Here is a 12,571-nt window from a genome sequence, read left to right as displayed (position 1 = left end):
GGTATGTCACACCAACTGTTTCACCTGATGTTACCTGACCTTATAAAGGTATGTCACACTAACTGTTTCACCTGATGTTACCTGACCTTATAAAGGTATGTCACACCAACTGTTTCACCTGATGTTACCTGACCTTATAAATGTATGTCACACCAACTGTTTCACCTGATGTTACCTGACCTTATAAAGGTATGTCACACCAACTGTTTCACCTGATGTTACCTGACCATTTAAAGGTATGTCACACCAACTGTTTCACCTGATGTTACCTGACCTTATAAAGGTATGTCACACCAACTGTTTCACCTGATGTTACCTGACCTTATAAAGGTATGTCACACCAACTGTTTCACCTGATGTTACCTGACCTTATAAAGGTATGTCACACCAACTGTTTCACCTGATGTTACCTGACCTTATAAAGGTATGTCACACCAACTGTTTCACCTGAACATTTAAAGGTATGTCACACCAACTGTTTCACCTGATGTTACCTGACCTTATAAAGGTATGTCACACCAACTGTTTCATCTGATGTTACCTGACCATTTAAAGGTATGTCACACCAACTGTTTCATCTGATGTTACCTGACCATTTAAAGGTATGTCACACCAACTGTTTCACCTGATGTTACCTGACCTTATAAAGGTATGTCACACCAACTGTTTCACCTGATGTTACCTGACCATTTAAAGGTATGTCACACCAACTGTTTCACCTGAACATTTAAAGGTATGTCACACCAACTGTTTCACCTGATGTTACCTGACCTTATAAAGGTATGTCACACCAACTGTTTCATCTGATGTTACCTGACCATTTAAAGGTATGTCACACCAACTGTTTCACCTGATGTTACCTGACCTTATAAAGGTATGTCACACCAACTGTTTCACCTGATGTTACCTGACCTTATAAAGGTATGTCACACCAACTGTTTCACCTGATGTTACCTGACCATTTAAAGGTATGTCACACCAACTGTTTCACCTGATGTTACCTGACCTTATAAAGGTATGTCACACCAACTGTTTCACCTGATGTTACCTGACCTTATAAAGGTATGTCACACCAACTGTTTCACCTGATGTTACCTGACCATTTAAAGGTATGTCACACCAACTGTTTCACCTGAACATTTAAAGGTATGTCACACCAACTGTTTCACCTGATGTTACCTGACCTTATAAAGGTATGTCACACCAACTGTTTCACCTGATGTTACCTGACCATTTAAAGGTATGTCACACCAACTGTTTCACCTGATGTTACCTGACCTTTTAAAGGTATGTCACACCAACTGTTTCACCTGATGTTACCTGACCTTATAAAGGTATGTCACACCAACTGTTTCACCTGATGTTACCTGACCTTATAAAAGGTATGTCACACCAACTGTTTCACCTGATGTTACCTGACCTTATAAAGGTATGTCACACCAACTGTTTCACCTGATGTTACCTGACCATTTAAAGGTATATCACACCAACTGTTTCACCTGATGTTACCTGACCTTATAAAGGTATGTCACACCAACTGTTTCACCTGATGTTACCTGACCTTATAAAGGTATGTCACGCTAACTGTTTCACCTGATGTTACCTGACCTTATAAAGGTATGTCACACCAACTGTTTCACCTGATGTTACCTGACCTTATAAAGGTATGTCACACCAACTGTTTCACCTGATGTTACCTGACCTTATAAAGGTATGTCACACCAACTGTTTCACCTGATGTTACCTGACCATTTAAAGGTATGTCACACCAACTGTTTCACCTGATGTTACCTGACCTTATAAAGGTATGTCACACCAACTGTTTCACCTGATGTTACCTGAACATTTAAAGGTATGTCACACCAACTGTTTCACCTGATGTTACCTGAACATTTAAAGGTATGTCACACCAACTGTTTCACCTGATGTTACCTGACCATTTAAAGGTATGTCACACCAACTGTTTCACCTGAACATTTAAAGGTATGTCACACCAACTGTTTCACCTGATGTTACCTGACCTTATAAAGGTATGTCACACCAACTGTTTCACCTGATGTTACCTGACCATTTAAAGGTATGTCACACCAACTGTTTCACCTGATGTTACCTGACCTTATAAAGGTATGTCACACCAACTGTTTCACCTGATGTTACCTGACCATTTAAAGGTATGTCACACCAACTGTTTCACCTGATGTTACCTGACCTTATAAAGGTATGTCACACCAACTGTTTCACCTGATGTTATCTGACCATTTAAAGGTATGTCACACCAACTGTTTCACCTGATGTTACCTGACCATTTAAAGGTATGTCACACCAACTGTTTCACCTGATGTTACCTGACCTTATAAAGGTATGTCACACCAACTGTTTCACCTGATGTTACCTGACCTTATAAAGGTATGTCACACCAATTGTTTCACCTGATGTTACCTGACCATTTAAAGGTATGTCACACCAACTGTTTCACCTGATGTCACCTGACCATTTAAAGGTATGTCACACCAACTGTTTCACCTGATGTTACCTGACCTTATAAAGGTATGTCACACCAACTGTTTCACCTGATGTTACCTGACCATTTAAAGGTATGTCACACCAACTGTTTCACCTGATGTTACCTGACCTTATAAAGGTATGTCACACCAACTGTTTCACCTGATGTTACCTGACCATTTAAAGGTATGTCACACCAACTGTTTCACCTGAACATTTAAAGGTATGTCACACCAACTGTTTCACCTGATGTTACCTGACCTTATAAAGGTATGTCACACCAACTGTTTCACCTGATGTTACCTGACCATTTAAAGGTATGTCACACCAACTGTTTCACCTGATGTTACCTGACCATTTAAAGGTATGTCACACCAACTGTTTCACCTGATGTTACCTGACCTTATAAAGGTATGTCACACCAACTGTTTCACCTGATGTTACCTGACCTTATAAAGGTATGTCACACCAACTGTTTCACCTGATGTTACCTGACCTTATAAAGGTATGTCACACCAACTGTTTCACCTGATGTTACCTGACCTTATAAAGGTATGTCACACCAACTGTTTCACCTGATGTTACCTGACCATTTAAAGGTATGTCACACCAACTGTTTCACCTGATGTTACCTGACCTTATAAAGGTATGTCACACCAACTGTTTCACCTGATGTTACCTGACCTTATAAAGGTATGTCACACCAACTGTTTCACCTGAACATTTAAAGGTATGTCACACCAACTGTTTCACCTGATGTTACCTGACCATTTAAAGGTATGTCACACCAACTGTTTCACCTGATGTTACCTGACCTTATAAAGGTATGTCACACCAACTGTTTCACCTGATGTTACCTGACCTTATAAAGGTATGTCACACCAACTGTTTCACCTGAACATTTAAAGGTATGTCACACCAACTGTTTCACCTGATGTTACCTAACCATTTAAAGGTATGTCACACCAACTGTTTCACCTGATGTTACCTGACCATTTAAAGGTATGTCACACCAACAGTTTCACCTGATGTTACCTGACCTTATAAAGGTATGTCACACCCACAATGCATTGCGAGGTAGGATGCTTCCTCACCTGCACGGCCTGTCGTCCCTTCTGTGCGTCTGCCAGCAGCTGGATGGTGACGGCCCTGCAGTCCTGCACGGCATCTTGGAGGTAAACAAAGGTGTGGCCCAGGTGACGGCCCATGCTGCACTCCCTGCAGATGGGCATGGCGCAGCTCTCGCAGAAGAAGAGGAACACCTGGGGAGGAGGAAGGAGAGTTTGAGTTGTAAGTTCAAATATTTGATGTTTATTTCACTCTTCTACTCCTCAAACATCCAAACTGTGTGGCTGACAACCACATACTTAAGTCCCATTGACTTGAGATTTCTCACACAGCTCAATGCACTCGCTGTAAATTTAGGGTATAGGACGGCAACATTTTCATTGCTCAAAACATAATACTGAATCAAAATCAATGTTTTTATGAATTAATGACCTATCCACGGCTCCCATTACTTCACATCAAATATTACACTTTGAAAAATACTTTTTGTGGAAGATTTTGCATATTTTGTGTGTTTGCCATAAAAAAAAACAGTTAAGGGCAGAAAACAAAAAAACAACATAATATAATAAAACTTAGAAGTGAGCAGAGGTGGGTAGTAACGCGCTACATTTACTCCGTTACATCTACTTGAGTAACTTTTGGGATAAATTGTACTTCTAAGAGTAGTTTTAATGCAACTTACTTTTACTTTTACTTGAGTATATTTATAGAGAAGAAACGCTACTTTTACTCCGCTACTTTTATCTACATTCAGCTCGCTACTCGCTACTAATTTTTATCGATCTGTTAATGCACGCTTTGTTTGTTTTGGTCTGTCAGACAGACCTTCATAGTGCCTGCGTTTCAACAAATACAGTCACTGGTGACGTTCAGTCCGTTCCACCAATCAGATGCAGTCACTGGTGACGTTGGACCAATCAAACAGAGCCAGGTGGTCACATGACCTGACTTAAACAAGTGGAAAAACTTATTGGGGTGTTACCATTTAGTGGTCATTTGTACGGAATATGTACTGTACTGTGCAATCTACTAATAAAAGTTACAATCAATCAAAAGTGTGAAGGAAAAAAGACCCTTTTCCATTTCAACCGTACATCCCGTCAAAAGCCTAAAGACTGACTGCACAGTTCCTGTCTTCACAATAAAAGTGCCGCTCCATCGCGCTTGCACTTACAAAATAAGAGTCTCCGAAAGCCAGCGCAAACAAGCTAGCAAGCTACGGAATTTGCCGCCAATGTATTTCTTGTAAAGTGTGTGAAAACGAATATGGAAGCTGGACAAATAAGATACCAAAAACCAACCACTTTCATGTGGTATTAGACAGAAAGGAGGAACTTTTTTTCTCCTCCATTTGAAAACGTGGACGTTATCATCACTACTGTCTGATTACAATCAATGCAAGTCATCAGAATCAGGTAATACACCAACTTATATTCTTGTCTTCATGAAAGAAAGGAATCTATATGTGTTAAACATGCATGTATATTCATTAAAACACCTTTAACATGTGAACAAAAACGGCAAAATAAATAAATATAAATGATATACTGTATATATCAATGTATGTGTGTACCGTATTTTCCGCACTATAAGGCGCACCTAAAAACCACAAATTTTCTCAAAAGCTAACAGTGCGCCTTATAACCCGGTGCACTTTATTACGATTAATTTTCATAAAGTTTCGATCTCGCAACTTCGGTAAACAGCCGCCATCTTTTTTCCCGGTAGAACAGGAAGCGCTTCTTCTTCTACGCAAGCAACCGCCAAGGAAAGCACCCGCCCCCATAGAACAGGAAGCGCTTCACCCGCCCCCATAGAACAGGAAGCGCTTCACCCGCCCCCGGAAGAAGAAGAAAAAACGCGCGGATATCACCGTACGTTTCATTTCCTGTTTACATCTGTAAAGACCACAAAATGGCTCCTACTAAGTGATCCGGTTCATAAAAAGACGCAATCTCTCCATCCGCACACGGATTACTACCGTATTTCACAGCAACTGAACCGCACTGTGGAACGGGAGCACGTACGGTGAATATTCGCACCACAGGGAATGAGAAGTCATCCTTCACTGTGGTTCTAGCTTGCCATGCTAACTTCCACTCATGGTGATATTCAAAAGGAAGACCTTGCCAAAAGAGACCTTTCCAGCCGGCGTCATCATAAAAGCTAACTCGAAGGGATGGATGGATGAAGAAAAGATGAGCGAGTGGTTAAGGGAAGTTTACGCGAAGAGGCCGGGTGGCTTTTTTCACACAGCTCCGAAGGCGAACACACCTTCACTAAGACGGGCAGACAGCCTCGGTCGACATACGCCAACATTTGCCAGTGGATCGTAAATGCTTGGGCAGATATTTCGGTCACAACTGTGGTCCGAGCTTTCCGGAAGGCAGGATTCACAGAACAACAGCGACACTGACTCCCGATGACTTCTACGAGACGGAACCGGCCATTTTGGATACCACGCTTGCGCAACTTTTCAATTCGGACACCGAAGACGAAGAATTCGAAGGATTTACGAATGAAGAATAACTTCAGAAGGTGAGCGCTATGTTTATTTTGTGTGTTGTGACATTAACGTTCGAGCAACATTATGTTGCTATTTATTGCTCTACACCATTTTGAATTTTACTATGTTTGTGATTGCACATTTGCGTACATTTTGGGACAGAGTTGTTAGAACGCTGGTTTTCAATATATTATTAAAGTTTGACTGAACTATCTGACTGTTTTTTTGACATTCACTTTAGCGCAGCGTTTTTTTGACATTCACTTTAGCGCAGCGTAGGCGCGGCTTATAGTCCGGGGCGGCTTATTGGTGGACAAAATTACGAAATATGTAATTCATAGAAGGTGCGGCTAATAATCCGGTGCGCCTTATAGTGCGGAAAATACGGTATATATATATATATACCGTATATATATATATATATATATATATATATATATATATATATATGATATGTGTGTGTATGTTACTCATCAGTTACTCAGTACTTGAGTAGTTTTTTCACAACATACTTTTTACTTTTACTCAAGTAAATATTTGGGTGACTACTCCTTACTTTTACTTGAGTAATAAATCTCTAAAGTAACAGTACTCTTACTTGAGTACAATTTCTGGCTACTCTACCCACCTCTGGAAGTGAGGGATAGATGTCAGAGTGAAATAAATAACGTGTGTATGCTCTGGCACACCATTATCATCATTTCATGACCCAAGCAAAACACTTTTATACTGAAATAAATACAACTTATTAAATACAAATATAGAAAAAATTAGCGTCAGCGGTAAAGTTTAGATCCATGAGAGAAAGAAGAAAGTGAATGAATATTTATAAGTGAATACATTTACTTATGCATAACCATTTATTTTATTTTCTATTGTTTGTTTCATGAATGAAGTAACGTTTATGACAAAACACAAAATAGAATGTGAGATAAAACAGGATACATTTATCATTTGTTTTCAAAATGCTTACAAAAAAGTGGGACCCCAAAAATGTACTGTCGGACCGCATTATTATGACTTGATGGGGTCCTTGGGACATGTAAAGTTTAGTGCTGAGATAAAGCCTGGAGTGTTGGTTGCCGGGGGAACGCTTTAGGTTGAAGTGAGACAAGGAATGTGTCAATGTGAACATTTCTTATCACGGTTATTGGGAGCAAAATGATGACGGTTATTATACACCGGGATTTTAAACATTTTCCAAAACTACTTATACCGACAAGCCTTTAACCAAGTTTTATTTTTTTTAAACACAAACCCATTCAAGATGTACAGGTAAAAGCCAGTAAATTAGAATATTTTGAAAAACTTGATTTATTTCAGTAATTGCATTCAAAAGGTGTAACTTGTACATTATATTTATTCATTGCACACAGACTGATGCATTCAAATGTTTATTTCATTTAATTTTGATGATTTGAAGTGGCAACAAATGAAAATCCAAAATTCCGTGTGTCACAAAATTAGAATATTGTGTAAGGGTTCAATTTTGAAGACACCTGGTGCCACAAACTAATCAGCTGATTAACTCAAAACACCTGCAAAGGGCTTTAAATGGTCTCTCAGTCCAGTTCTGAAGCCTACACAAACATGGGGAAGACTTCAGATTTGACAGCTGTCCAAAAGGCAACCATCGACACATTGCACAAGGAGGGAAAGACACAAAAGGTTATTGCTGAAGAGGCTGGCTGTTCTCAGAGCTCTGTGTCCAAACACATTAATGGAGAGGCAAAGGGAAGGAAAAACTGTGGTCAGAAAAAGTGTACAAGCGATAGGGATCACCGCGCCCTGGTCAAGATTGTGAAAAAAAAACCATTCAAAAATGTTTGAGGAGATTCAGAAGGAGTGGACAGCTGCTGGAGTCAGTGCTTCAAGATCCACCACCAAGAGACGCTTGAAAGACATGGGTTTCAACTGCCGCATACCTCGTGTCAAGCCACTGTTGACCAAGAAACAGCGCGAAAAGCGTCTCACCTGGGCTAAGGAAAAAAAGAGCTGGACTGCTGCTGAGTGGTCCAAAGTCATGTTTTCTGACGAAAGCAAATTTTGCATTTCCTTTGGAAATCGAGGTCCCAGAGTCTGGAGGAAGACAGGAGAGGCACAGGATCCACGTTGCCTGAAGTCTAGTGTAAAGTTTCCACCATCAGTGATGGTTTGGGGTGCCATGTCATCTGCTGGTGTCGGTCCACTCTGTTTCCTGAGATCCAGGGTCAACGCAGCCGTCTACCAGCAAGTTTTAGAGCACTTCATGCTTCCTGCTGCTGACCTGCTCTATGGAGATGGAGATTTCAAGTTCCAACAGGACTTGGCGCCTGCACACAGCGCAAAATCTACCCGTGCCTGGTTTACGGACTATGGTATTTCTGTTCTAAATTGGCCCGCCAACTCCCCTGACCTTAGCCCCATAGAAAATCTGTGGGGTATTGTGAAAAGGAAGATGCAGAATGCCATACCCAAAAACGCAGAAGAGTTGAAGGCCACTATCAGAGCAACCTGGGCTCTCATAACACCTGAGCAGTGCCAGAAACTCATCGACTCCATGCCACGCCGCATTAACGCAGTAATTGAGGCAAAAGGAGCTCCAACCAAGTATTGAGTATTGTACATGCTCATATTTTTCATTTTCATACTTTTCAGTTGGCCAACATTTCTAAAAATCCCTTTTTTGTATTAGCCTTAAGTAATATTCTAATTTTGTGACACACGGAATTTTGGATTTTCATTTGTTGCCACTTCAAATCATCAAAATTAAATGAAATAAACATTTGAATGCATCAGTCTGTGTGCAATGAATAAATATAATGTACAAGTTACACCTTTTGAATGCAATTACTGAAATAAATCAAGTTTTTCAAAATATTCTAATTTACTGGCTTTTACCTGTATGTATGTACCTGAAGTAGAAAGTAGAATGTGCATATGAAAGCAACACAAGCATTAGAAACTAAGGAATATGGCAGAAACAAAATCATACTATAAATAAATAAAAACAAATGTGAGTGTGAATGTTGTCTATCTGTGATGAGGTGGTGACTTGTCCAGGGTGTACACTGCCTTCAGCACCCCCCGCCAACCTGAAAGGAACAAGCGGTAGAAAATGGATGGACAAATGTGAAAATGCACCTTATGGACATAAGACGTAACTGCACTTTTTGGGATAAATAATAAGCTCACTTATTTGTGGAGATCAATCTGCATTGGCTGTGATGTTTCAAAAGACAAAAACAACTTGATAGACTAGACTGCTGGTCCACTACCTGCAACATCTCAGCAATGATAGACTAGACTGCTGGTCCACTACCTGCAACATCTCAGCCATGAGAGACTAGACTGCTGGTCCACTACCTGCAACATCTCAGCCATGATAGACTAGACTGCTGGTCCACTACCTGCAACATCTCAGCCATGATAGACTGGACTGCTGGTCCACTACCTGCAACATCTCAGCCATGATAGACTAGACTGCTGGTCCACTACCTGCAACATCTCAGCCATGATAGACTAGACTGCTGGTCCACTACCTGCAACATCTCAGCAATCAGCTTTGCCAAAGTTAAAGTATGAGGAAGATATAGAGTAATTATCCACAAAGCTCACATCTTCACCTGCATCTGCATCTGCTTGAAGCTGGACCAGGAGAGTGACTGACACAATTCAAGTCATCCATGAGGCTGGACCAGGAGAGTGACTGACACAATTCAAGTCATCCATGAGGCTGGACCAGGAGAGTGACTGACACATTCAAATCATCCATGAGGCTGGACCAGGAGAGTGACTGACACATTTCAAGTCATCCATGAGGCTGGACCAGGAGAGTGACTGACACAATTCAAGTCATCCATGAGGCTGGACCAGGAGAGTGACTGACACAATTCAAGTCATCCATGAGGCTGGACCAGGAGAGTGACTGACACATTCAAATCATCCATGAGGCTGGACCAGGAGAGTGACTGACACATTTCAAGTCATCCATGAGGCTGGACCAGGAGAGTGACTGACACAATTCAAGTCATCCATGAGGCTGGACCAGGAGAGTGACTGACACATTTCAAGTCATCCATGAGGCTGGTCCAGGAGAGTGACTGACACATTTCAAATCATCCATGAGGCTGGTCCAGGAGAGTGACTGACACATTTCAAATCATCCATGAGGCTGGTCCAGGAGAGTGACTGACACATTCAAATCATCCATGAGGCTGGACCAGGAGAGTGACTGACACATTTCAAATCATCCATGAGGCTGGACCAGGAGAGTGACTGACACAATTCAAGTCATCCATGAGGCTGGACCAGGAGAGTGACTGACACATTTCAAATCATCCATGAGGCTGGTCCAGGAGAGTGACTGACACATTTCAAATCATCCATGAGGCTGGACCAGGAGAGTGACTGACACAATTCAAGTCATCCATGAGGCTGGACCAGGAGAGTGACTGACACATTTCAAATCATCCATGAGGCTGGTCCAGGAGAGTGACTGACACATTTCAAATCATCCATGAGGCTGGACCAGGAGAGTGACTGACACATTTCAAATCATCCATGAGGCTGGTCCAGGAGAGTGACTGACACATTCAAATCATCCATGAGGCTGGACCAGGAGAGTGACTGACACATTTCAAATCATCCATGAGGCTGGACCAGGAGAGTGACTGACACAATTCAAGTCATCCATGAGGCTGGACCAGGAGAGTGACTGACACATTTCAAATCATCCATGAGGCTGGTCCAGGAGAGTGACTGACACATTTCAAATCATCCATGAGGCTGGACCAGGAGAGTGACTGACAGATTTCAAGTCATCCATGAGGCTGGTCCAGGAGAGTGACTGACACATTTCAAGTCATCCATGAGGCTGGACCAGGAGAGTGACTGACACAATTCAAGTCATCCATGAGGCTGGACCAGGAGAGTGACTGACACATTTCAAATCATCCATGAGGCTGGACCAGGAGAGTGACTGACACAATTCAAGTCATCCATGAGGCTGGACCAGGAGAGTGACTGACACAATTCAAGTCATCCATGAGGCTGGTCCAGGAGAGTGACTGACACAATTCAAATCATCCATGAGGCTGGACCAGGAGAGTGACTGACACATTTCAAATCATCCATGAGGCTGGACCAGGAGAGTGACTGACACAATTCAAGTCATCCATGAGGCTGGACCAGGAGAGTGACTGACACAATTCAAATCATCCATGAGGCTGGACCAGGAGAGTGACTGACACATTTCAAATCATCCATGAGGCTGGTCCAGGAGAGTGACTGACACATTTCAAATCATCCATGAGGCTGGTCCAGGAGAGTGACTGACACATTTCAAATCATCCATGAGGCTGGTCCAGGAGAGTGACTGACACATTTCAAGTCATCCATGAAGCTGGACCAGGAGAGTGACTGACACATTTCAAATCATCCATGAGGCTGGTCCAGGAGAGTGACTGACACATTTCAAGTCATCCATGAAGCTGGACCAGGAGAGTGACTGACACATTTCAAGTCATCAATGAGGCTGGACCAGGAGAGTGACTGACACATTTCAAATCATCCATGAGGCTGGTCTAGGAGAGTGACTGACACATTTCAAGTCATCCATGAAGCTGGACCAGGAGAGTGACTGACACATTTCAAATCATCCATGAGGCTGGTCCAGGAGAGTGACTGACACATTTCAAGTCATCCATGAAGCTGGACCAGGAGAGTGACTGACACATTTCAAATCATCCATGAGGCTGGTCTAGGAGAGTGACTGACACATTTCAAGTCATCCATGAAGCTGGACCAGGAGAGTGACTGACACATTTCAAATCATCCATGAGGCTGGTCCAGGAGAGTGACTGACACATTTCAAGTCATCCATGAAGCTGGACCAGGAGAGTGACTGACACATTTCAAGTCATCAATGAGGCTGGACCAGGAGAGTGACTGACACATTTCAAATCATCCATGAGGCTGGACCAGGAGAGTGACTGACACATTTCAAGTCATCCATGAGGCTGGACCAGGAGAGTGACTGACACATTTCAAATAATCCATGAGTCTGGTCCAGGAGAGTGACTGACACAATTCAAGTCATCCATGAGGCTGGACCAGGAGAGTGACTGACACAATTCAAATCATCCATGAGGCTGGACCAGGAGAGTGACTGACAGAATTCAAGTCATCCATGAGGCTGGACCAGGAGAGTGACTGACACATTTCAAGTCATCCATGAGGCTGGACCAGGAGAGTGACTGACACATTTCAAATCATCCATGAGGCTGGTCCAGGAGAGTGACTGACACATTTCAAGTCATCCATGAAGCTGGACCAGGAGAGTGACTGACACATTTCAAATCATCCATGAGGCTGGTCCAGGAGAGTGACTGACACATTTCAAGTCATCCATGAAGCTGGACCAGGAGAGTGACTGACACAATTCAAGTCATCCATGAGGCTGGACCAGGAGAGTGACTGACACATTTCAAATCATCCATGAGGCTGGTCCAG

General features: G+C 42.3%; 1 protein-coding gene across 3 annotated transcripts in view; it reads right to left on the bottom strand.

Annotated features, from left to right (window-relative positions):
• trim71 (tripartite motif containing 71, E3 ubiquitin protein ligase) overlaps positions 1-12,571 on the bottom strand; it is a 111,079-nt gene that overhangs the window by 55,154 nt on the left and 43,354 nt on the right. For all 3 annotated transcript variants that reach the window (XM_072915605.1, XM_072915606.1, XM_072915604.1), the window contains one exon: positions 3,597-3,764. In XM_072915605.1, the coding sequence (XP_072771706.1) occupies positions 3,597-3,764 (168 nt within the window). The remainder of the gene's footprint in view (positions 1-3,596; positions 3,765-12,571) is intronic.

This window comes from Nerophis lumbriciformis, linkage group LG21 (genome assembly GCF_033978685.3).
Source record: "Nerophis lumbriciformis linkage group LG21, RoL_Nlum_v2.1, whole genome shotgun sequence".
NCBI classification, from domain to species: Eukaryota; Metazoa; Chordata; class Actinopteri; order Syngnathiformes; family Syngnathidae; genus Nerophis; species Nerophis lumbriciformis.
This window is presented reverse-complemented; position numbering and strand designations above follow the sequence as displayed.